Source organism: Scyliorhinus torazame, chromosome 2, assembly GCF_047496885.1.
Source record: "Scyliorhinus torazame isolate Kashiwa2021f chromosome 2, sScyTor2.1, whole genome shotgun sequence".
NCBI classification, from domain to species: domain Eukaryota; kingdom Metazoa; phylum Chordata; class Chondrichthyes; order Carcharhiniformes; family Scyliorhinidae; genus Scyliorhinus; species Scyliorhinus torazame.
This window is the reverse complement of record NC_092708.1, coordinates 324,730,038-324,756,611: the sequence shown is the minus strand read 5'-3', so window position 1 is coordinate 324,756,611 and position 26,574 is coordinate 324,730,038. Positions and strand designations below refer to the sequence as shown.

The 26,574-nt window shown below is 47.1% G+C and overlaps 1 protein-coding gene across 3 annotated transcripts in view; it reads right to left on the bottom strand.

The window, feature by feature from the left end:
• Positions 1–26,574, bottom strand: part of ddhd1b (DDHD domain containing 1b) — a 120,001-nt gene that overhangs the window by 7,383 nt on the left and 86,044 nt on the right. For 2 of the 3 annotated variants that reach the window (XM_072489722.1, XM_072489723.1), the window contains 2 exons: positions 21,494–21,767; positions 664–840 (listed from right to left, as the gene is read on the bottom strand). In XM_072489722.1, the coding sequence (XP_072345823.1) occupies positions 664–840; positions 21,494–21,767 (451 nt within the window). Of the gene's footprint in view, positions 1–663; positions 841–7,187; positions 7,293–21,493; positions 21,768–26,574 lie in introns of those variants that run through there. The other variant, XM_072489725.1, reaches the window with a different exon arrangement.

Sequence of the window (26,574 nt, the reverse complement as noted above, 5' to 3'; positions counted from 1 at the left end):
ACTCTACACAGACAGTGACTCAGAGCCGGGATCGAACCTGGGATCTCGGTGTCGTGAGACAGCAGTGTTAACCACTGTGCCACTGCACCGCCCCTTTGGAGAACACAAAGTCACCTAGCTATTTCTTTTAGCCCAATGTTATTGTACCATTAAACACTTGAAGCTCAGAAGTAGCAGCAGGCCAAATTTAAAAAATATTTCCCCAGTTTTCCTTGAAAATTGTCAACTTCAGGCCAGGATTTTCCAGCCCCAACATTGGCAGGCATTGGAAAAATCTGGAGGGCTGTTGACTTTAAGGGCCCATGATGAAGCCCGCCAGTGTTGGGGTCAGAAAATCTCGTCCCTTAGACAAATAAATTTAGCAATTACTAGATTGTCAAATACTGTACAAATTAAGGATAGGTAGTGTTTGGAAATGTTGGGTGAGATTCTCTGGCTTCCCCGCTGTGTGTTTCTTGGTGGTGGGAGGTGGTCCGCCGTAGGCTGGTGGCAGAATCTTCTGGTCCCGCTGCTGTCAATGGGATTTCCCATTGAATCCACCCCCACGCCACCGGGAACCCGCGGCAGGGCTGCGCCATCAGCAGGACTGGAAGATCCCGCCGCGTCAACGACGGAAGATCTCGCCCATTATTTACTTTGCTAGAAGCTCTAACAAAAACTAACCTGTACCATACAAAAGACCAGAATTATTGCGTGACAGCATCCTTGGACTGAAAGGAGCTTCAGTTGCTCTCTTCTCTTCTACAACTGTTTCATCCTTGTATTCCTCAGCGTTTGAATTAGAACGTGTGAATCTTGCAAACAATATTCCACCAATACCTTTTCCTATGTGTGCAGCTCCTAATAGGAACACAAAAATGAGAATTAAGATGGGAAAATGTAATAATCACGAAAGATGGGTAAAACCCCACACACAAGCTTTTACTGGCCTTGCGAAACTATTTTTACCATTTTGATCAGGAAATAAAGCTGCACGTAAAATATTAATTGTTAGGTTTAAGCCATGGTTTGGAACTTCATGGATTAAAGGGCTTCAAATTTGAAATGACAGGTTCGATCAACACACTGAAATAAAAACGTAATGTACCAGAAATACTCAGTTTAGGCAGAATACATAGAAAGAAAAACAGTTCGAAATTCAAGTCAAATGACCTGAAATAATGAAAGGCCTTCAATGGGAAATGCTGTCTCGGATTTTCTCTCTGTGGATGCTGCCTGAGCTGCTGAGTATTTCCAGTTTTTTTCATTTCAGGTTTTCAGCATCTGCACTGTTTTGCTTTTGTGTTTCTTTATCCAGATTGAAAAAAAAATTGCCTAACAGCAGAAACAAGATCACAAACAATGCAAACAATCCAGCTAAAGGGTAATAAGGTCGGCACTGTTCGGGTAGGTGGATTTAACAGTTGAAATACAGTTGAATAAAAATCAAATGGAAGTTCAAATTCAGATTCTCAACAGGTCAAGAACTTCTCAAAAACATTTTAAATTCAATGTGAAAATTTCCTTCACCAGAAGTAAGGAGGGTAAAATGAAAAAAAAAAAAATCAGGCCACTGATAAGGCAGACACACTAAACCACTTCCTGCTTGGCTATTTCTTCCAGTTTTTATGGAGGACCCATTATTAACAAAATTGCAATCTGACCAGTATAAATTTAGTTTCACCACAAGCAAAGAGTCATTAAATGCCATTCTAGTGCTGTGCAACATAATTTTATTTAGAATACGCAAAGGCATTTGGCAGTTATGGAAAATCCTGAGTAGTTTAAAAAAAAAAAATTTAGTGTATCCAATTATTGTTTGCCCAATTAAGGGGCAATTTCTACCTACCCTTCACATCTTGGGTTGTGGGGCTGAGACCCACGCAGACATGGGGAGAATGTGCAAACTCCACACGGACAATGGGGCCGGGAATCAAACCACTGTGCCACTTTGCCGCACCTGGTTTTTGAGTATATTTGGCTCATACATTGGACTCCTAATCAACAGGCAAAAGGTACGGAGAGTGTACTTGGAGACTAGACAGAACGATCCAGTTTTGGCAAAGGAGTCAAACAAGGATGTCTATTTTCATCACTACTTTTCAATGCCGTAGAAGAAATACTTTTCAATGCCATAGCAGAAAGGGTCATGAGAGAAGTCAGGTTTGCTCTCCCAGAACATCTTGGGGCTAGTACCGATAGTCAGAACATCTGGAACATCAAATATGTTGATGGCGCGACCTTAAAGGCCAAATACAAACATCAACAAGACATACTCAATGATAATTCATGGTGAGTGCAGTATGACAATTTAATCCACAAACATTGCAAACATTGATCAGTTTCAATTTCTGGGATCGAAGGTGACCACAAGCGGGGATAGCAGTGCTGAGATCAAAATGACTAGCAATTGCCCGCTCTACAATTCATCAACTGAATGAATTATGGAGGGCATCCGATATCGGATTTGAAAAAACAAATGCAAAATCCCTTGTACGGAGCATTGCACTGTGTGGATATGAGAGCTGGATCCTCAATAAGTCTGATGAGTAGAGGATTGCAGCCACTGAAATGTGGCTCTTGTAAATTGTCCTTTAGAAGCAGCTGAGAAAAGAACAAATGAATTTGTCCCCAGGAAAAGCAAATCCCAGCCTCTCACTTTCTTTTGCTGAAGTGAGGAAGCGGAAATTGAGAAAGTATTGGACACTGGAAACAGGAGGGCGTGAACAGGAGGGCGAAAGACTGGTCTTGGGGACTCTAGAAGGTGAAAAATCAGGAAATAATAGTCCTGGTCGGAGAAAGCTGGATGGATAGCATCAGAAGCTTGACGGAAGGAGGAATAACAGCGGCACACAAGATTATCGTGAACAGAGCGCAATGCCTTCAACCCATGTGGATGGTGGCTTATTTTTGATGGACCAAAACAAGGTTATGATGCAAGATCAGTATAAATTCTGGCTTCAGATAATCATAGTACTGGGAAAAATGTTCATCTAGTGTGAACATTTGCTTAAAAATAGAATAGAAAATGCTTGGAAATGTCAATAGTTTGTGCAACAAAGACATGCTGGAATTGGTTATGCAGGGCAGCAGTAAAACTAGAACAAAGAACAGTACAGCACAGTACAGGCCCTTCGACCCACGATGTTGTGCCGGGCATTTATCCTAATCTAAGATCAACCTATCTACACCCCTTCAATTTATTGCTGTCCATGTGCTTGTCCAAGAGTCGCATAAATGTCCCTAATGACTCCGAGCCCACCACCTTCGCTGGCAGTGCATTCTACCCACCACTCTCTGTGTAAAGAACCTACCTCTGACATCTTCCCTATACCTTCCTCCAATCACCGTAAAACTATGACAGCAATTTCCGTCCTGGGGAAAAGTCTCTGGCTATTCACTCTATCCATGCCGCTTATCGCCTTGTATACCTCTCTCAAATCACCTCTCTTCTTTCTTCGCTCGTGAGAAAAGCCCGAGCTCCCTCAACCTATCTTCAGAAGTCATGCCCTCCAGTCCAGGCAGCATCTTGGTAAATCTCTGCACCCTCTCCAAAGCATCCACATCCTTCCTATAATGAGGCGACCAGTACTGGACACAATAATCCAAGTGTGGTCGAACCAGGGTTTTATAAAGCTGCAGCAAAACCTCACGACTCTTCAACTCAATCCCCCTGTTAATGAAAGCCAACACACCATATGCCTTCTTAACAACCCTATCAAACTGGGTGGCAACTTTGAGGGATCTATGTATGTGGACCCCAAGATCCCTCGGTCTCTCCACACTTCCAAGAATCCTGCCTTTAAGCCTGTATTCAGCATTCAAATTCGACCTTCCAAACTGAATCACTTCACATTTATCTAGATTGAACTCCATCTGCCACTTCTCAGCCCAGCTCTGCATCCTGTCAATATCCTGTTGTAACCTACAACAGCCCTCGACACTATCTACAACTCCAGCAACCTTCGTGTCATCGGCAAACTTACTAATCCACCCTTCCACTTCCTCTTCCAAGTCATTTATAAAAACCACAAAGAGCAGAGGTCCCAGAACAAGTCCCTGCGGGACACCACTGGTCACAGACCTCCAGGCGGAATACTTTCCATCCACTATCACTCGCTGTCTTCTTTTGGCCAGCTAATTCTGTATCCAGACAGCCAAATTTCCCTGTGTCCCATGCCCCCTAACTTTCTGAATGAGCCTACCATGGGGAACCTTATTAAATGCCTTACTGAAATCCATATACACCACATCCACTGCCCGACCTTCATCAATGTGTCTCGTCACAGCCTCAAAGAATTCAACGAGGCTTGTGAGGCAGGACCTGCCCTCACAATGCCATGCTGACTATCTTTAATAAAACTATGTTTTTCTAAATAATCATAAATCCTATCTTTCCGAATCCTTTGCATTATTTTGCTCACCATAGATGCAAGACTGACTGGTCTGGAATTCCCAGGGATTTCCCTATTCCCTTCCTTGAACAGGGGAACAACATTCGCCTCCCTCCAATCATCCGGTACTACTCCAGTGGAGAGTGAGGACGTAAAGATAATCGCCAATGGCGCAGCGATCTCCTCCCTCGCTTCCCACAGTAACCTTGGGTATATCCCAACAGGGCCAGGGGACTTATCTATCCTGATGCTTTTCAAAATTTCCAGCATATCCTCCTTCTTAATATTAACTTGTTCGAGTCTATTAACCTGGTTCACGCTGTTCTCATGAGCAACAAGGTCCTTCTCTCTAGTGAAGCAAGGTCCTTCTCTCTAGTGAAGCAAAGTATTCATTTAGGGCCTCCCCCATCTCCTCAGACTCTAGGCACAAGTTCCCTCCACTATCCCTGATCGACCCTACTCTCACTCTGATCATCCTCTTATTTCTCACATAAGTATAGAACGCCTTGGGGTTTCCCCTAATCCTTCCCGCCAGGGCTTTTTCATGTGCATTTTTGAGTTTCTTCCTGGCTACCTTGTAACCTTCTAGAGCCGTGCCAGAACCTTGCTTCCTCAACATTACGTAAGCTTCCTTCCTCCACTTGACAAGAAGCTCTACTTCTCTTGTCATCCAAGGCTCCTTCACCATACCATTTCTTCCTCGTCTCAGTGGGACAAAACTATCCCGCACTCGCAGCAAGGTGCTCCTTAAACTACCCCCACATTACTGTTGTGCATTTCCCCAAGAACAATTGTTCCCACTTTATGTTCCTCAGCTCCTGTCTAATAGCAGTACAATTCCCCCTCCCCCAATTAAATACCTTCTTATACTAGCTGTTCCTATCCCTTTCCAGACTATGGCATAGGTCAAGGAGTTGTGGTCACTGTCACCAAAATGCTCCCCCACCGAGACATCTGACATCTTGCCTGGTTCGTTGCCAAGCACCAAGTCCAAAGTGGCCTCCCCCCTAGTCGGCCTATCTACATATTGAGTCAGGAATCCTTCCTGTACACACCTGACAAAATCTGTTCCATCCAAACCATTTGCACTAAGGAGGTTCCAGTCAATATTAGGGAAGTTGAAGTCACCCATGACAACAACTCTGTTACTTCTGCACCTTTCCAAGATCTGCCGCCCAATCTGTACCTCCATCTCTCTGCTGCTATTGGGGGGTCTATAGAAAACTCCCAATAAAGTGACTGCTCCTTTCTTGTTTCTGACTTCCACCCATACTGACTCAGTAGACAAACCCTCCTCGACTACCTCTTTTTCTGCAGCTGTGATGCACACCCTAATTAACAGTGCTACTCCCCCTCCTCTTTTACCTCCCTCCCTATTCTTCTTAAAAAATCTAAACCCCGGAATATCTAACAACCATCCCTGCCCCGGTGAAATCCACGTCTCTGTAATGGCCACAACATCGTAGTTCCAAGTATTGATCCAGGCTCTAAGTTAATCTCCCTTATTCCTGACGCTCCTTGCATTGAAACAGACACACTTTAACCCATTCCACTGAGTGCAAATTTGCCCCATCAACTGTCTATCCTTCCTCACATACTTTCTGCATACTATTTGTGCCTGCTCAACAGCTACCCTATCCTCTGATCCATAGCTCTGGTTCCCATCCCCCTGCCAAACTAGTTCAAACCCTCCCGAAGAGCTCTAGCAAACCTCCCACCCAGGATATTGGTGCCCCTCCAGTTTAGGTGCAATCCTTCCTTCATGTACAGGTCCCACCTTCCCCAGGTCCCACCTTCCCCAGAAGGTATCCCAAGATCCACATATCGGAAGCCTTCCCTCCTGCACCAGCCCTGTAGCCACGTGTTCAGCTGCACTCACTCTCTGTTCCTTGCCTCACTTGCACATGGCACCGGTAGCAATCCTGAAATTACTACTCTGCTTATCCTGCTCTTTAGTTTCCAACCTAACGCCCTAAAATCATCTTTTAGATCCTCATCCCTTTTTTTAGCTATGTCGTTGGTGCCTATGCACCACGACTTCTGGTTGCTCCCCCTCCCCCTTAAGAATCCTGTAGACTCGATCAGAGACATCAATGACCCTCGTACCCGGGAAGCAACAGACCCTCCGCGAGTCTCGTTCGCGACCACAGAATCTCCTATCCGTTCCCATAACCATAGAGTCTTCTATCACTATTGCTTTTCTATTCTCCCCCCTTCCCTTATGAGCCACAGAGTCAGGCTCAGTGTCAGAGACCTGGCTGCTAGGGCCTTCCCCCGGAAGTTCATGTCCCCCCCGGCAACAGCATCCAAAGCGGTATACTTGTTTTGAAGGGGAACGGCCACGGGGGATCCCTGCACTGTCTGCTCGTTCTTTTCCTTCCCCTGACTGTAACCCAGCTACTCTTGTCCTGCACCTTGGGTGTGGCTGCCTCCCTGTAACTCCTCGCTATCATCCATCTGCCTCCCGGATGATCCTAAATTCATCCAGCTCCAACTCCCTAAAGCAGACTCGGAGGAGCTGGAGTTGGTGTAGTCAGTGGGGACACCAGTGGTGTCCCTCAGCACCCACCTCATACAGGAGGAGCATGCAACTGCCCTAGCTGCCATTCCCTCTGATCTGAATTCCCAGAGATTTAAAAGGAAAAAAAAAGATTAAACACCCGTTCGGCCCTTAAAAAAACAAATATATATATATATATATACTGCTGCTACTCTCTCAAGTGAATCCTCTAAAATTGGTGATTCTGCTAAATGATACAAAGATAGCTTGCTGCCCCCAAAAAACAAACAAAAAAAAAGCCAAAAAACTCTTACCTTAGAATATAGCTGCCCTGTGAACCAACTGGAACTCCGCCCTCCGACTCTACTCCCAGTCAGCTGCACTCGCTGTAAACTCCCGGCTCCCTTCTCGCTCTTCTTCTAACCCAAACAGCAATTTTTAAATTAATTTACTAAATAAAAGAAAGACTAGACTTTAGATAAAAATGAACCCTTAATATCCCTCAGTCATCAAACTCTCACTATAGCACTCAAATGCACCCAGATTCAGCCATCCAGTGCAAACAACACGATAATAGCCGATCTGACTGTGGCTTCAACTCCACTTTCTGATTAGGGCATCCCATAAAAGATACTGAAAGTTTAAACATTCACTCCCTTTAGTGGTTGGTAACAATTTAGAGCTCAATATTGCACTTCGCTTGCTGTTCCAGAACACTGAGCCAGGTACTTTTAATACTGGGAGCACAGCATAGCATTACTAAATTTAACATCACGAAGCAGGGTGCCAACGGTGAGATTTATCTTTGCAAAATGCTTTCCTCATAATCAAGGGTCAAAAATGTTAATCAATTCTAATTTTCATTTTGGGGCAGTTAAATGGTGCCTATTTTTATAAAACTTGCACTAATTTAGAACAACCGGACATGCTGGTCTCCATTCTTTTGAATTGAACTCATTTAACAGACACTCATGTCTACAATGCCACCTTGTGGACCAAAAGTATAATACGATTAGATCATTCATTCAAATATTAAGACGACGACACAAGAATTAAGAGCACTAGGCCATTCGGCCCTGTCTGACTGTTCCGTCATTCAATAAGATAATGGCTGATCTGACTGTGGCTTCAACTCCACTTTCTTGCCTGTTTCCCACAATCCTCGACCCCTTTGTAGATCAAAACTCTGTCTAACTCAGTCTTGGATACATTCAACCACATTGTTGTGGGTCTGGAGTCACATATAGGTCAGACCAGATAAGGACAGTATGTTCCTTTCCATCAAGGACATTAATAAACTAGTTTGAATGAAGAAATCCTTTCGCCTTTAATCTTTAGTGCCAGATATTTGAAAGGCTTCACATGGCTCCATCAATCATACATGGCCTTGTCCCTTCCCATATATTCCAGCTCTTTAAATCGATCCTCCACATTCCCTGTCTCTTTCTCGAATTTTGAACAAGTCCCACCCTACTTTATCTTACAACAGTCAGATGCCACTCTCATTGGAACAAGCAGGTCATGTAGTAGAAGGTTACTCCAAAAATAGGTTATAAGTGAGGTGAGAGGTACCATGAGAAAAGGAAAGTACTTGAGAAGTTTTCAACCTGAAGAAGGACAAAGTGCCGGGATCTGATGAGATCTATCCATGATCTGGAGGGAAATAGGAGGGAAGTGGTGGAGCCACGAGAAAATATCCTTCAGAATTCTATTAAATGCGATTGTGAATGTGTACCAGCAAACTGGGGAGAAGCTACTGAAATATCCTATTTCATTGTGAGAAACAGAGCGTAAAAAGATAATTACAGGTCCATTAGTTTAACATTCACGGTGTGGAAAATCTTGGCATTTTTAGTTATAAAGATGAAATACATGAAAATGTTGATGTTGTGTAAACCTGTGCAATCAACACAGATTTCAGAGGAAGTGATGTCAAGAATTGAAAATAATGCCAAAAAAGGAAGTTAAGTAAGTTTGAGGATCAAATAAAGTTGCAAGAGAATATTGCCAAAATGATAGAATGACTGGACTTGATGTATATTTTGGTTAACTAAAATTAATTATTGTACTTTGAATAGGGGGAAATTGAATCATATAGGTTTACTAAACATTAAAAGCATCTCAACCAGCTAAGTTGGATTTCTAGCAAGAGTAAAGGAATTAAAAGTCAGATATAATGGTGATTCTCTACAAAGCCTTTGTAAGACCATATTTCGAGGGATTACTGCATAGCGAAAGGGCGCCGAGACAACAGAGAAAATGCATTTGGTTCAGGATGCTGCTTTTTAATGATGAAATAGAAATACAAAAGAAAGATTTGAAATAACTCGGGCTGTATTTGCTAGAACAGCGCGAGATGGAGGCCACGTCAGCAACAAGAGGCTTATGCATTGAAGTGGAGCAGTCAGTCACCTTACATAATTTTGCTCTTCAGTTTGTGATCAAGGGAAAGAGTAGATTCAGCCTACAGGGCGGAAAGCATAAACAGGTACCATGGTGAAACAGGGCAGCAAAAAAATGTCAAGGCATCGCATTTTAGGGATAGAAATTCTGATAGCAGTGAAGCTGAAGTGCCAACAAACATTATTTATGGGTAGTTTGGGAAAGGGGTTTGGTAAGTATCTTCAGAGAACTGTGAGTACGTAAATGTCTTTTGGAAAATGAAATGTTCACAGGCTGTTTATAGAATGGCTAGAACAGGTATTAAACGCACGCACGCACGCACGCACACACGTATATATATATTACATGGTTTCAGAATACCCCAGACCAATTAAGTTATTTTGAAGTATAGTTACTGATGGAACATAGGAAACACAGTAGCCAACTGGGACACAGTGAGCTGTCACAAAAGCAATGCGATGAGCTATTTCTGTGATGTTGATTGTAGGATAAATGAAATGAAAGTCGCCATAGTCCCGGACTTCCGGTTGCGGCTAGGACTTCCGGGTGCAGCTATGCAGAGCTAAGGCGCACGTTCGGCAGCTCCTGCTTGGAGTGGACTTTTGGGCTCTTTTCAGGGCCCCCAACGGCACTTTTTCGACATTTCCCGGTGTGGGAATAAGACTGCAACATTCCCCCGACATTGTATGGCTTGGACCAGGAGCGGGGCGACTAAAAAAATGGTGGTGAAGCCAAAGAAAGTGCGAGGGAAGAAGAGCAAGATGGCGGCAGGCGGGGACCAGGCAGCATGGATGCAGTGGGCGCAGGAGATTATCCAGCACTGCTTCAGGGAGCTCAAAGTGGACCAGCTAGAGCCGATGAAGGCTTCTATTGATAAGCTGCTGGAGATCCAGACGGCCCAGGGGGTGGCGATCTGCGAGGTCCGACAAAAGATCTCAGATAAAGAGGACGAGATCTTGGGCCTAGGTGGAGGCGCATGAGGCGCTCCACAAGAAATGGCAGGAACGGTTCGAGGAGATGGAGAATTGGTCGAGGCAGAAGAATCTGCGGATCCTGGGCCTCCCGGAGGGGTTGGAGGGGTCGGACGTGGGGGCCTATGTGGTCACCATGTTAAACACGCTGATGGGAACGGGGTCCTTCCAGGGGCCCCTGGAGCTGGAAGGGGCGCATAGAGAGTGCTGGCGAGGAGGCCCAAGGCTAACGAGCCGCCGCGGGCGGTGCTGGTGCGGTTTCATTGGTTCGCTGATCGGGATTGCATGCTCAGGTGGGCCAAGAAAGAGAGGAGCAGACAGGTGGGAGAACGCGGAGGTTCGAATATATCAGGACTGGAGTGCGGAGGTGGCGAAGAAGAGGGCTGGGTACAATCGGGCGAAGGCGGTGCTGCACAGGAAGGGGGTGATGTTTGGCATGCTGCAGCCGGCGGGTCTGTGGGTCACCTACAAGGACCGGCACCATTATTTTGAGTCCCCGGAGGTGGCATGGCCTTTGTTCAGGCTGAGAAGCTGGACACAAACGGAGGGTCGGGATGGGGGGTCGGGCGTGGGGATGGTCGGGGATTGTTGTTGTGTTACATTTTGAGAGGGGGTTCTTTGTTCTTGTTTCTTTTTGGATCGGTGTGGGTGGTTAGGGTGTGTTGGGCACTGTTTTGGTTGGGTCTGTCGGGTGGGCTCTTGGAGGAGGACAAGTAAAGGGAGTAGGAGGTGGATGGCCGGTAGGGGGGATGGTGCCCCGCGGGGGAGGGTGAGGCCCGAGTCGGGGGCGAGGGGACTGGGCTTGTAAAAGGAGCTGCGCCAGAGGAGACGGGGCCAGGCAGGTGGAAAGCGCGGGCTTTTTCCCACGCTGAAGGCTGGGGGGGGGGGGGGGGGGGGGGGGGGGGGCGCGCGCGGGACTGGGGTGGGGAAGCGTGGTTTTTTTTCCCCGCGCTTTGGATGGAAGGGGGAGGCAGAGAGCCTGCTGGTGGGTAATGGAGGGGAGGGGTAGTCCCACAATGGGAGGAGTCGAAGGAGAGGCGGAAGTGGCCGGGGTCAGCAGGAGTCAGCTGACTTGCGGGAGTGCAATGGGGGGGGGGGGGGGGGGAGCAATACAGCTAGGAGGGGTCCTAGCTGGGGGTGTGGGGGGGGGGGGGCGGAGAGAGAGAACCGGGTTGCTGCTGGTATGGTCAAGGGGGAGCTGGAGTAGGGGGTTTGGGACGGGGGTCTGCCGCCGTGGGGAACGGGCCGGGCGTGGGCGCATGGATGGCCGAGGAGGGGTTATGGCTAGTCGGCAGGGGAGGGGGGGGGCGGATTGCCCCCTGATCCGGCTGATAACCTGGAACGTAAGGGGACTGAATGGGCTGGTTAAGCGGGCCTGGGTGTTCGCGCACCTGAAGAGACTGAAGGCGGATATGGTCATGCTCCAGGGGACACACCTGAAGGTGGCAGACCAGGTAAGATTGAGGAAGGGGTGGGTAGGTCAGGTGTTTCCTTCGGGACTGGATGCCAAAAATCGGGGGGTGGCGATCATGGTGGGAAAGAGGGTGTCGTTTGAGGCGTCGAGCATTGTGACAGAAAATGGCAGCAGGTACGTAATGGTAAGTGGTATGATGCAAGGGGAGGGGGTGGTGCTGGTCAACATGTACGCCTCGAACTGGGACGATGCGGGTTTTATGCGGCGCATGCTGGGTCGGATCCGGAAGAGGGATCTGGCTTCGGAAGAGGGACGCAGCTAGGGAGATCGGGGGAGTTAAGGATAGGGGAGGGAGTGTGGTGTGGAGTGGGGTTGGCATCAATGGGGTCTTCAGGGACTTTTGAGGAACTGTATCAGTCCGAGCCCCCACTGGAGGAGGGAAGGATGGGCCGCTTTCTGGACCAACTGAGGTTCCCGAAGGTGGAGGAGGGACTGGTGGTGGGATTTGGGGCCCCGATTGGGCTGGAGGAGCTGGCCAAAGGGATAGGGAGCATGCAGGCGGGGAAGGCACCAGGGCCGGACGGTTTCCCAGTCGAATTTTACAAAAAATATGTGGACCTGTTGGGCCCGTTGCTGGTTAGGACCTTCAATGAGGCAAGGGAGGGGGGACTTTGCCCCTGGCGATGTCCCGTGCACTGATCACCTTGATCCTGAAGCGGGACAAGGATCCCCTGCAGTATGGGTCTTACAGGCCGATTTTGTTGTTAAATATAGATGCCAAGGTGCTGGCGAAGGTCTTGGCCATGAGAATTGAGGATTGTGTGCCGCAGGTCATCCACGAAGACCAGACGGGGTTTGTGAAGGGGAGGCAGTTGAACGTGAATGTGCGGAGGCTCCTGAATGTTATGATGCTGGCGAGGGAGGGAGATAGTGATGGCGATGGACGCTGAGAAGGCCTTCGATAGGGTAGAGTGGGGGTTCATGTGGGACATGCTGAAGAGGTTTGGGGAGGGATTCGTCAGGTGGGTTGGGCTGTTGTACGAGGTCCCGATGGCGAGTGTGGCCACGAACAAGAGGAGATCTGAGTACTTTCGGTTGCATCGAAGGACGAGGCAGGGGTCCCCCCTGCTCTTCGCACTGGCGATTGGACCCCTGGCTATGGCACTGAGGGAGTCGAGGAACTGGAGGGGGCTGGTGCGGGGTGGGGAGGAGCATAGCGTGTCGCTCTATGCGGACGACTTGCTGCTATTTGTGGTGGACCCGGTGGGGGGAATGCCGGAGATAATGAGGATCCTCAGGGAGTTCGGGGATTTCTCAGGGTACAAGCTCAACATGGGGAAGAGCGAATTGTTCATGGTTCACCCAGGGGACCAGGAGAGGGGGATGGGCGAGCTCCCACTAAAAAGGGCGGAGAGGAGCTTCAGGTATTTGGGGATCCAGGTGGCCAGGAGCTGGGGGGCCCTGCATAGACTTAATTTCACGAGGCTGATGGAGCAAATGGAGGAGGAGTTTAAGAGGTGGGACGCTGTCTCTGGCGGGTAGGTGCAGTCAGTCAAGATGACGGTGCTCCCAAGGTTTTTGTTCCTGTTCCAGTGCCTCCCCATTCTTATCCCGAAGGCCTCCTTTAGGCGGGTCAACAGGAGCATAACGGGGTTTGTGTGGGCGCAAGGGACTCCGAGGGTGAGAAGGGTGTTCCTGGAGTGGAGTAGGGATTGGGGGGGGGGGGGGGGCTGGCACTGCCCAATCTCTGTGGGTACTACTATGCCGGCGATGATGCACAAGTGGGTGATGGAGGGGGAGGGGGCGGCATGGAAGAGGCTGGAGACGGTGTCTTGTGAGGGTACGAGTCTGGAGGCGCTAGCAACGGCGCCGCTGCCGCTCCCTCCAATGAGGTATACCACGAGCCCGGTGGTGGCGGCTACCCTCAAAATTTGGGGGCAGTGGGGGCCTCGGTGTGGACCCCGATACGGGGGAACCACCGGTTTGTTCCAGGGAGAATAGATGGAGGGTTTTCACGGTGGTACAGGGCAGGGATAAGAAGGTTGGGAGACCTGTTTGTGGACGGGAAGTTCGCGAGCCTGGGTGAGCTGGAGGAGAAGTACGTGCTACCCCCGGGGAACACCTTTAGGTATCTACAGGTAAGGGCGTTTGCCAGGTGGCAAATGGTGGAATTCCCGCTGCTGCCGCCACGCACGGTACAGGACAGGGTGCTCACGGGGGTGTGGTTTGGAGAGGGGAAGATCTCGGCAACATACCAGGTGATGCAGGAGGAGGAGGCCTCGGTGGAGCAGCTGAAAGGCAAGTGAGAGGAGTTGGGGGAGGAGATCGAGGAGGGGACGTGGGCACGGGGCAGATGTCCTTGGGAGGGTGAACTCTTCCTCTTGGTGCACGAGGCTCAGCCTCATACAGTTTAAGGTGCTGCACAGGGCACACATGACCGGGACAAGGATGAGCCGGTTTTTTTGGGGTGAGGACAGGTGTGTTAGGTGCTCAGGGAGCCCAGCAAACCACACCCATATGTTCTGGGCATGCCCAGCGCTGGAGGAATTTTGGAAGGGCGTAGCGAGGACGGTGTCGAGGGTGGTAGGATCCAGGGTCAAACCGGGCTGGGGGCTTGCAATATTTTGGGTTGCAGGGGAGCCGGGAGTGCAGGAGGCGAAAGAGGCCGGTATTCTGGCCTTTGCGTCCCTGGTAGCCCGGCGAAGGATTCTTCTTCAGTGGAAGGATGCAAGCCCCCCAAGCGTGGAATCCAGGCCTATGTGTTTCGGCGAGTGTTAATTTATTATTTATGTATAGGGGGAGGTGGGCACGGGGTTGTTTTGTGTTTAATTCTATTGGGTTCCTTTTACATTTTTTTGTTGATATTTTGTGAAAGCTTTAATAAAAATTCTTTAAAAAAAAAGAAAATGAAAGTCGCCATAGTCCCAAATGACCGTAGGCTGCTCTCCCCATTTTTGAGAGAGAGAGAGATCTGACTGGTGATGACTTAACCAGAGGGCCACCACACCACAGACGAGGGACAAGGTTGAGAAAGCGAGGCCTCCATAGATAACTTCAGCGAGTACGGGAATTGAACCGACACTGTTGGCCTCACTCTGCATCACAAACCAGCTGTCCAGCCATCTGAGCTAAACAGGCCCCTCTGAAGGACAAATATTGGTCAGGACACCAGGGCCATTTCACAGCCCCTCCCACCAGTGGGATATTACAGTCCCACTGAAGTAAATGGGAATTCAAATAGTCCGCCGCATCCGCTGGTGGGAGGCACACCGTGGCAGGGCAGTAAAATCCTGGTCCAGGAATAACTCCCCTGACTCCTCTCCGCAATAGTGACCTTTAATGTCCACCCGAGACAGCAGATTGGGTTTTGGCTTAACATCTCATTCAAAGGACAGCACCTTCAACAGTACAGCACACCCTCAGTACTGCTTTGGAATGTTAGCTTTTTGTTCTCAAATTTCTGGAGTAGGATTTGAACTAACTCAGACAAGAGTGCTGTGCCACAACTGCTAGTTAGAAACTAAATGCACTTTGGAAGAGTGTAAACTACAACAACAGAAAAAGCTTCCAGAGAAGAGCATGTAATTTCACATTTATGCAATAACAGTTCCCTGTGTTTTTGAGAATCTTGCAACTCTGTACAATTGTATGTACACTCTCTCAGGGGGTCACGGGGAGCCGGAAGCAGAGGCCAGCTTGAACAAACAATCCACTGTCACTTACTATCCAGATATGCTGAGATTTGGACCACTTTAGAGGTCACAAGATGTAGCTAGAAATGCCTCTCATACAAAATTCTGAGTGGTGGAAATGGCCTACAGAAAAGGTCTTGTGACATAGTTCTGAAAATGAATTTTGTCAAGTAGTGTCGTCACTAAAGCCACTGGCTCTGGGACAAGCGGAGGTTCTAGTACATTGGCCTTCATATCTAGTGTGAAATACCAGATACATGTGCCAAAAATGCTTTTCATTCTGCCTAAAAAAACCTTGCCTTCCTTCCTGGCCCTGTCATTCTTTTCCAAAAATCATAAGGGGCTGGGATTTTAGCCCCTGCTGGGGATGGAAAGAGGCGGCTGGGTCTGTGATTTTGCATTGCAGGGATGGGCAGCAGGGCTACCCTTCTGCAAGCAGAGAGTAGCCTATTTACCCACTTAAAAGGCCGATAAAGGCCTGATAACCAGGGCCAAGAGACACTGGGAACACTGCTCCAATTGGCTTAAAGACCCTCTCTGCCTGCCTGGTTGCAGAAGGCACCCTATTCCCCACCCCCACAATGGTGCCAAGGCTTTTGAATCTATTTTCATCTTTAAATCTTAAAAGGTTAGAGAGGACACCTCCTAACCTTTTAGTGGGGTTGGCCAGGTGGTTAGCGTAGTAGGGGGGCGGGGGGATGGGATTGTTGTTTGGTTCAGGGGAGGACTACTGACGAAGGTGTGGCACAAAAAGGAGTGGTGACGGTGGGCATCCGAGGGTCGGCTTGGAGGGTCGCGTGACGTGGGGGCTGGCCCAAGAAAGGATATGGTTGATTGGCGGGTGTCCACGTGGACATGAGAGAGCTGAATGGGCCCGTCAAAAGGTCTTGTGTGTTCGCTCTCTTGAGGGGCTTGAAGGCGGACGTGTACTTTTTTCAAGAATCACTCTTGAAGATCGGGGATCAGACTAGGCTAAGGAAAGGGTGGGTAGGGCCAGTCTATCATTCGGGACTAGATATGAAGACATGGGGGTGGCGGTGCTTATAAACAAACGGGTGCCGTTTGAGGTGGGGAATATTGTGGCAGATTCATGATGGTGAGCGGGAAGCTGTAGGGGATGCCAATGGTTTTGGTAAATGTCTATGCCCCAAACTGGGATGATGTGAAGTCCATAAGGCAGGTACTGCGGAAGCTCCCGACCTGGACCTGCACTGGTTGATCATGGGAAGAGACTTTAACATGGCCATTGACCGATCTGGGCGCATAGGGAAAAGGTTGAATGAGCAGAGATGATAAGGTTGGTGGATGAGATTCTGTAGGTGGACAGGAGGTATTTGGAGGCCCCGGAGGCAGGATTGTTCAAGAAAAGGCAGAAGCTCCGGATGGAGTTCGGGTTAGTGTCCATGGGGAAGGCAGTAGGGCAGTTGCGGAGGGCCAGTGTATGAATACGGGAAGAAGGCAAGTAGGATGTTGACCACCAACTCAGCAAGCAGGATGCGGCGATGGAGATCAGAAGAGTGAAGGACGGGAGGAGAAGATTGGTACTGGACCTGGTGGGGGTGAATGGGGCATTAAAATGGTTTTACAGGAGGCTCTACGAATCAGAGCCACCGGCTGGCAGGGGAAATGCAGCGGTTCCTGGAAGGATTGGAGTAACCCCAAAGTGGGGGAGGATCTGGCGTAGGGGCTGGAAGCCCCAATTGAACTGGTAGAGGTGATAAGAGGGCATGGGGACGATGCGGGTCCAGAGAGTTTCCTGTAGAATGTTATGAGAAGTTTGGGGGAGACCTAGTGACCATGCTGGTGAGGGTATGTGATGAGGCGAGGGAAAAGGAGGAACTCCCCCTTATTTATCGCATGCTCCCATATCTCTAATACTAAAGAAAGATAAAGATCCGGAGCAGTGTGGGTCCTATCGCCTGATATCGTAACTAAATGTGGACGCCAAATTGCTGGTAAAGATCCTGTGTGCCGGGGTGATAGGGGAAGATCAGACAGGGTTTGCAATGGGAGGCAACTGTCGGCGAATGTTAGGAGACACTAAACATGATAATGATGCCACGGAGGGACAGGATGTGGAGGTGACAGTAGCAACTGATGCAGAGAAGGCTTTTGATCGGGTGGAACAGGTGTACCTATGGGAAGTGTTAGGACGGTTTGGGCAGGGGTTTGTAGACTGGGTCCGATTGTTGTACAAGGAGTCGGTAGCGAGCATGCGGACAAATCAGGTGAGCTTAGAGTACTTCAGGCTGCACTGTGGGACAAGGCGGGGTGCCCACTTTCCCTGTTGTTTTCTGCCTTGGCAATAGAGCCGCTGGCAACGGTGCTTAGAGCATTGAAGAGCTGGAAAGGGATTTGGCTGGGGGGGGGGGGGGGGGGTTTGAACACAGGGTCTCGCTATATGCGGATGACCTGTTGCTTTATATTTCGGACCCACAGTGGGGCATCGGGTGAATTATGAGTGTTTTGGAGGATTTTGGCAGGTTTGCCGGATATAAGCTAAACATAGAGATCTTCCAGGATCGAGGTCAGGAGGCAGGAGAGGAGATTGGGTGAGCTGCTGTTCAAGGTGGTGGGAGGCGAGCTTCAGATATTTGGGTATCCAGGTGGCACAGGGATGGGAACAGCTGCACAAGTTGAATCTGCCATGGTTCGTGAAACAGATGAGGGGGCGGGGGGGGGGGGGGGGGGGGGGGGGATTTGAGGGAAGGCGTGGGGGGGTGGGCAAGGTGCCCGAGATCTACAAGGAGCCAATGGACTGGGAGGGAGCCCCGTTAGCGGAAATTAAGTGTAAATGGGAGGAGGAAAGGGGGGGGGTGAGAATGAGAAATAAAGGCTGGGTTGTGGGAGGAGGCTCTGAAGAGAGGGAATGCATCCTCGTTGTCCACGAGGCTCAGTCTTATCCAGTTGCTCAATCTCATCCAGTTTAAGGCAGTTCACAGGGCACACATGATGGTGGCTAGGATGAGCAGGTTCTTTGAGGGGGTGGAGGACAGGTGTGGGCAGTGCGCAGGGAAGCCAGCGAACCATGTTGACATGTTTTGGGCTTGTCCGAAACTGAAGGGGTTCACGGACATAATGCCCAAGGTGCTGAGGGTGAAGGTGGTCCAGAGTCCAGAAGTGACGATATTTGGTGTGTCGGAATACCCGGGAGTCCAGGGGGGCGAGAGAGCCAATGTTCTTACCTTTGCCTCCCTGATAGCCTGGAGATGGATTTAGTTGGAGTGGTGGGACTCGGAGACACTGAAACCGGGGATGTGCGTGAGTGACCTGGAGGAGTTCCTAAGGTTGGAGAAAATCAAGTTTGCCTTAAGAGGGTTGGTTGATGGGTTTGCCCGGAGATGGAAGTTGTTCATCGACTTTTTTAAGAATTGTGGTGTCAGCAGGAGGGGGGTGGGGGTGGGAATAAAGGGGCTAACATGGGGAGTGGGAGGAAGGTTGGGGTGTTGGTTAGTTGTTTATTTATTTTAGTATGATGTTCCTGTTTGCTCGTGTTGGTTTGTATTTACTGTTCATACAACTGCCTTAATAAAAGCTATTTTAAAAAATAAAAAGGGGTGGCCGCGGCTGACATCCTCAATTTAAAAGCAAATGGTATCCATTGGGTGCTTCTCCTGCAATCGGGACCACGACGCGACCTATCGCTCTGCGACACTCCCGACATTTGCCCGGCACCCACCCGTGGGTTGTGACCTGCACTTCGAAAAACCCTGGTTTAAATCACCTTGAAGCTTCTTAACATCTTCACCACTCAGTCCCACCAAGGTTTGTGCGGCAGTCAACTTGGAACTATTACATTTTGTTTCCTCACCCAAGTCATTGATGTATATTTTGAATAGTTGAGGCCCAAGCACTGGTCCCTGTGGGGCCCCACTAGTCACTGCCTGCCATCTTTGAAAAAGACCCATTTATTCCTAGTCTTTTCTGTCTGCTAACCAATTCTCAATCCATGCCAATATATTACCTCCAATCCCAAGTGCTTGAATTTTGCACATTAACCTCCTGGGTGGAATTTAATGGAAACATTTCTTAGTTCATCTGTGGCGGGTTTGTTGGGAGTTTCCCGCCGGTTTGCCGGTGAGTTCCTTACCACTATCAAACAATAGTTAAGTAACTTTTTTGGGCCCCGAGGAGTTTCTCACTGGCTTAGCCCACACTTGAATTTTTTTCAGCACTGGGGAGCTGAACTCCAAGATCAGGCTGCCATTTTGAAAGGGTGCCCAATCTCTAAGTGAGTTTGTGGGTCGCCCACACATGGGCATCATCCCACACCAAGTGAGGATACCACGTTATGGGGTCCCTGGGCACCCCCCTCTCTTGGGGACCTCCCATGCCCCCTCCAGGGCCCCCACCATCACCCCCCAACCTTACTCTTACCAATTTTTACAGATGCACCATAGAAAGCATCCTATCTGGCTGCATCACAGCCTGGTATGGCAACTGCTTGGCCAAAGACCACAAAAAAACTACAGAGTCATGAACACAGTCTAGTCCATCACCCAAATTCGCCTACCATCCATTGGCTGTCTACACCTCCTGCTGCCTTGGGAAAGCGGGCAGCATAATCAAGGAACCCTCCTGCCCGAGTTATTCTCGCTTCCAACCTCCCTGGGGAGGCTGGTATATCCTGAGTAAGCCTGCTTACTTAGGCTCAAAACCTATGTAGGCGGTGTCATTTGGTCGTGCCCCTTTTGGGCAGGATTCTGATACCGACGCCTTGGGAGACTTTGGTGTATCTCGCGAGGCGTAAAGACTGCCGGGAAGCCCAAGGGAGGCCTCTCCCGGCTTTGTTGTGCTCTCGCTGGAGCGCAAAGCAGCCGGTCGTTCGTGCCCTTATATGAGACTTTATCAAAAAATTTCTGAAATTCAAATGCACCACATCCACTGGTTCAGCCTGAACTATTCTACAAGTTACGACCTCAACATACTGTAGTAGCCTCCGCTACCGCCACTTTAACCAACACCTGGATCTCTATCTAATTGCCTACTTCACGGCAGTCAGCTCCTTCATCGAGAAGCTCTTCCATCCGTCTCCAAGTGGTGTGAGGGGAGGCTGATGCTCGGGTCATCGGCCGCCCTCTCTCCTGAGTCTGTCTCGTCTGCCTGCTGGTCGTGGCTCCTCCCGCCACTTCTGTCGTTCTTTGGCCCCTCGAGTTCCCGTTCGCTGGCATCTTTTCTTGGTTACTCTCCTTTAGTTGTTGAGGGATTTTTTTCTTTGAAATTTGGACAAAATTCAACTAAAAGTGCCTTTTCTTTATCCTGGTTCGGAGGAGAGCCACCTGATGGGCGTCCACTCAGCACATCACCGTCACCGGAAGTCAGCCTTGTCAAACATTATTTCCCCTTCATAAATCCATGTTGACTTTGTCTAATCCCAGTGACATTTTTGAAGTGTATGATTACCACGTGCTTTATAATACTCCAGCAATTTCTCTACTATGATGAGCAATGGTCTGTAATTCCATTCTTTTTTTCTCCCACCGTCTTTAGTGGAATTATATTTGTCACCCTCCAATCAGCCAGGACTTCCATAGGTTTGGAAAAAAGCAACCAATGCGTCCATTTCCATAGCCACCTCCATTAGTACACTGAGATGTAGATTATCAGGCCTTTTAAAAAAAATATCAGCATGCAGAAGTTATATAAAAAACAAGCACAAAATTGTGTTTGACATTAGTATCTGATTTCCGTATTACTCGAATTTGCTCTGCCAACTTACAGCAGAAAATGTTCCTGGATAGCACAACATGGAGTCGCTCCATTATTCATTCCTGCCTTAATATTGCAACTGAAATTTCAAATCATGGTCTGAATGACTCCAAAGTACAGTTGGTGAATTTACCCGCTGTACCACTCGGAAAACATTGGCCTTTTAAAAAATACTCGATGGCATATGCCCAAAATGCTTGTTGCTCAGTGTTCTTAAATTATATTCCAGGCAAGCAGGTTAATTTAGCCAATGTACAAACCAGTACAATAAAAAAAAAATAAACACTTTGTAGTCAGGATGTAGAAAAATCATTCGCATTAGTTTTTTTTACTGTTTCCATAGCCCTCTGATTTTATGGTACAAAAACATTAAATGCCAATAATAAATGCAGTTTAACATCCACAAAACAGACATACTTTTAATATCTCACCCATTATACTTGCTTTTCCTAGGCTGGTTATTGATTCTCCATAGTTTCGTCGAGGCAAAACTGGCGAGGTACTGGGACTTGGCATATTTTCCAATTCTGTATGTGAGGTAGATACTGAGGGAACCGTTGACAGATTTGCCGACTCTTTGGCAGGCTTGATATAAGTTGGCCGTACGTCATTGTACTTTGTTAAGACAGTTGTGTTGTACCAATGGATTTGGAGGGGTGCAATATTACTGTAATGTTTCAGGATCAGAGGTTCTAGTCGATAGGCCTACAAATAAATTAAGATTTCACACTTCAAATTTCTGACTCGCGTCATCTTTTAGTGCTTTGCACACTTGAAGTGGCAAAATATAATGGAGACATTACTGAGCATGAGAGGTAGAAATGAGTGTTAAAAAATGGATCAAGAGGCTAAACAGAAGCATCAGATACTTGTCATCAATACATATCGCAGAAACCACTAAAGCCAAAAGCGCATACTTTTAATTTGTTTAAAATTGAGTTCATCAAGGCAAGGCATGTTCATTTAAGTTATTTAACCTTTGAAACAGGCATGCTTTGCCTTTCATTCGCCATTGCCATTATCAATATTATAAATATAAATAGGATGGCATGGTAGCACAGTGGTTAGCACAGTTACTTCACAGCTCCAGGGTCTCAGGTTCGATTCCCCGCTTGGGTCACAGTGCGGAGTCTGCACGTTCTCCCTGTGAGTTTCCTCCGGGTGCTCCAGTTTCCTCCCACAAGTCCTGAAAGGCGTGCTTGTTCGGGGAATTGGACATTCTGAATTCTCCCTCAATGTACCCAAACAGGTGTTGTAGTGTGGATTTTCACAGTAACTTCATTGCAGTGTTAATGTAAGCCTACTTGTGACAATAAAGATTCTTAAAAATAAAAAAATTCTCAGTTAAGATGTTGAAGCATGGACCAAATGGATACACAGTATTTTTGTGTTGCCTGTATCCAGCAGAAATAAGAATGAGAGTGCCCATTATTTCACTAAGAATCCTTACTGTTAACAAAGCAGGCCATTAATTTAGCCTATATTGGTAGCCCAGCTCATCATAGAATTACATAGAATTCAGTAGGAGGCGGCTATTCGAGTCTGCACTACCCTTGGAAAGAACACCAAACTTAAGCCCACGCTTCCACACTATCCACACAACCCAGTAAACCGACTTACCTTTTGGACACCAAGGGGCAATTTTAGCATGGCCAATCCACCTAACCTGCACATCTGTGGACTGTGGGAGGAAACCGGAGCACCCGGAGAAACCCATGCTGACATGGGGAGAAAGTGCAAACTCCACACAGACAGTCACCCGAGACCGGAATAGAACCTGGGACCCTGTAGCCGAGAGGCATCAGTGCTAACCACAGTGCCACCGTGCCGTAAGTAAAACAAATGCTTAAATCAGTGCACCATTTGGGAGAAAAAAGTTTCTACTTTAAATTCACTTTTTAATGTAAATCAGAGTTAATAATAGAGAAATTAAATACTTTGCAATTTGGCTACTCTGTATAGTACTGCACACATTCCTAGGTCAAATATACAGTTTGATGCAGGGTAAAGCTTCCTTTACTCTGCTTCCATTCCAAACAGAAAAGCATCAGAGCATCTAAACTGCAACCCCAGCAACCTCTATTTTATAGGACTTCGCAGCTAGATTGGACAAGTCTTTCATGCCATCAGCATGTACCAGATTTGAAACAAGGTGAAAGGCAAATATATAATCAGCAGTTCTGCAATTGATTTGTTTCATTTTAGCATACTGAATGCTTTGTGCCTCATGGCGATTCAATTACTCTCTTACCTCTTACTATCCAACTGCACATTTAACAATGGCATTGTGAAGGCCTGGAAGAGAGTTGCTTAAACCCTTAAGGGAAGGAGTACACAAAGAGATGGGAAGAAAAAGCAGATTTGGTGTTATAGTAATGGGGAGAGGACGAGGCAGACAGCAGCACCTAAAAGAGCTATCCAATCTATGGCTCTAGAATGAGCTCTGAGAAAAATCAAGTGCAATGACAGGAAAACAGATAGCTGAATGATTCCGGTAAATGTCAGGTTGAAATGTTTTGTAATGTACTTTTAAAGATTTTATGAATAAAGTATATTTCTGGAAAAAAAAGTTGATTGGTTGGTGAATCTCTCTCAAAACTTGGATAAACTTAGTAATTGTAAGGTTCTACTAGTAGTAGTAAGGTTCTCCAATAATAGGAAAGTTTATTAGGTTAGTGAGTATTTCCTATTTATTTTAACCAGGGAATTTCAATCGGGGTAATAAGAATCTAATCATGGGCAGGACTAGAGACATTAATTAAAATTTAACTAGTAAAATAATGAATGACTTAAGCACTTTCAAGATGGCAGGTTAGGAGATTTGTGGCGGCTGCAAAATGTAGGAGCTCATTTACACCAGCGTGATCCAAGACAAATACATTTGCCTATGGCAGGAGAACTTTGGCTCAGATTCATTGAGCTGAAGGACAAGCTGAAGATACTGCGACAGATCAGGGAAGGCGAAAGTTACCTGCATACTGTGCTTCAGGAGGCGATCACAGCCCTTAGATAGGGTCATCTGATTTGGTCCATGGTCAGGGACACGAGGGTGTAACTGTGACTGAGGCATGTATGGGGATCAAGAAGGTAGAAATGGAGAAGCCTCAGTCTGTTTGATTGCCCAATGGTTTGAGGGTCTTGCAGCTGGTGTAGACGAAAGCAGGGGCTGCAGAGTGGATGAACAAACTGACCATGGTGCTGTGGTACAGGAAACCAATCATGGGGGTAGGGGAAAGAGTTAATAGGAATGTAGTGGTTGTAGGGGATAGTATAATCGGAGGAAAGACATTGTGCTCTGCAGACAAAGCATGAGTCTAGAAGGCTGTGTTGCCTGGTGTGAGGATTTCGGACACCTGCTTTGGGTTGGGGAGAACGTGCAATTGGGGGGCGCGTCCAGCTGTCGTGGTCCATGTAGGTACCAACGACATAGGAAAGAAAGAGTTTCTCCTTAGCGAGTATGATCAGCTCGGCAGTAAATTAGAAAGCAGAACCTCAAAAAGTAAGAATCTCTGGTTCATTACCTGAGCCACAAGCAAATTGGAATGGGATAAATAAGATTAGAGAGTTAAATGCGTGGCTCAAAAATTGGCATGGGAGAACGGAGGTATGATTCATGGGGCACTGACAAAGTGGGAGCTGTATCTTTGGGATGGTCTTCACCTGAGCTGTGCTGGGACAGGTGGTCTAGTGAATTATATAATTAGGGCGGTAGAATAGTGGGTGGGGCAGCACGGTGGTTCTATGGTTAGCACTGCTGCCTCATGGCGCCAAGGTCCTGGGTTTGGTTCCTGTCCCCATGGTCACCGTCAGTGTAGAGTTTGCACATTCTCCCCGTTTCTATGTGGATCTCACCCCCACAACCCAAAGATATGCAGGTTAGGTGGATTGGCCACGCTAAATTGCCCCTTAATTGGAAGAAAAAGAATTGGGTACTCTAAATTTATTTGAAAAAACTAAAGAGTGGGGGTGAGAAATCAAGTGAAAGAAGATGTGCTGAATTAAAGAGGGGAGAAGGCAAAAGAGCAAGGTAGCAATAAGAGAATTGCTAATCTGTGTTTGGCAGGAAGAGAGTGTTTAAACCCAAGAATGTGCCTGCATAGAAGGCAAGGGGTTGAAAAAATAAAAAAGACAGAATTAAAGGCACTCTATCTGAATGCACACCACATTCTCAACAAGATAGATAAATCGATGGTTCAAATTCATGTAAAAAGATGCAGTATAATTGCCATTATGGAGATGTGGCTGCAGAGTGACCAAGACTAAGTGTTTAAGGTTATTTGACATTTAGGAAGGATAGGAAAAAGTGAAAGGAAGATGGAGATTGTTGATAAAGGATGACAGCAGAACATTAACGAGAGAGGATGAAAGATCAAGGTGTAGAATCAGTTTGAGTGGAGCTAAGAAACAGCAAGGGGTCGTTTATTAGTTGTTGAGATGCCACCAAACAGTATAAATCAGGAAATTAGAGGGATGTAACAAGGGTAATGCAGTAATCCTGGGGATCTCAATCTACACATAAACTGGGTAAACCTAATTAACACTAACGTTATGGAGGATAAATTCCTGGAATGTGTTTTCCAGAACAGTATGTTGAGGAACCAACTAGAGATCAGGCTATTTTAGATCTAGTATTGTTCAATGAGAAAGAGTTAATTAATAATCTTGATGTAAAGAAGCTTCTAGGGAAGAGCGACCACAATATGATAGAATTTTACATTAAGCTTGACAGTGATATAGTTCAATCTGAAGCCAGGGTCTTAAATCTAAACAAAGAGAACTGCGGAAGCCCAATTGGCAAATTAGCTGTGTTAGATTGGGAAACTGCATTAAAAGATATGATGGTAGACATGTAATGTCTAGCATTTTAAAAATTAATACATGGTTTACAACAAATTTACATTCCTTTGAGGCATAAAAATCTAGCAGAAAATTGTGATCAAAACATGGCTAAAGACTGTATTAGATCAAAGGAAGAAGCTTATAAAATTGCCAAAAAGTAGTAAGCCTCAATATTGGGAGCATTTTGAAATTCACCAAAGGGGTACTAAGAAACTAATAAAGAAAGAGAAAATAGAAAAAGAAAGTAAAACTAGCGAGAAACGTAAAAATGGCCTATAAAAGCATCTAAAGGATTGCTAAAAGGGATAGATTAGCAAAAACAAAATGTGGACCCTCTGCAGGCTGAGTCAGGAGAACTTATAATGGGGAATAAAGAATTGGCAGAGAAATTAAACAATTACTTTGCGTCTATCTTCATGGAGGAAGATACAAAAAAACTCCCAGTAATACTAAAGAATCAAAGGGCTACCAGGAAAGTAGTACTGGAGAAATTAATGAAAATGAAAGTTGAGAAATTCCCTGGACTGGACAATCTACATCCCAAAGTGTTGAAAGTGGTGGCGAGAGACAGCAAATTAATTGGTGGTCATCTTACAAACTTCTATAGGTTCTGGAATGGTGTCTTGAGATTGCAAGGTGGCAAATATATTCCCACTGTTTGAGAAAGGAGGGA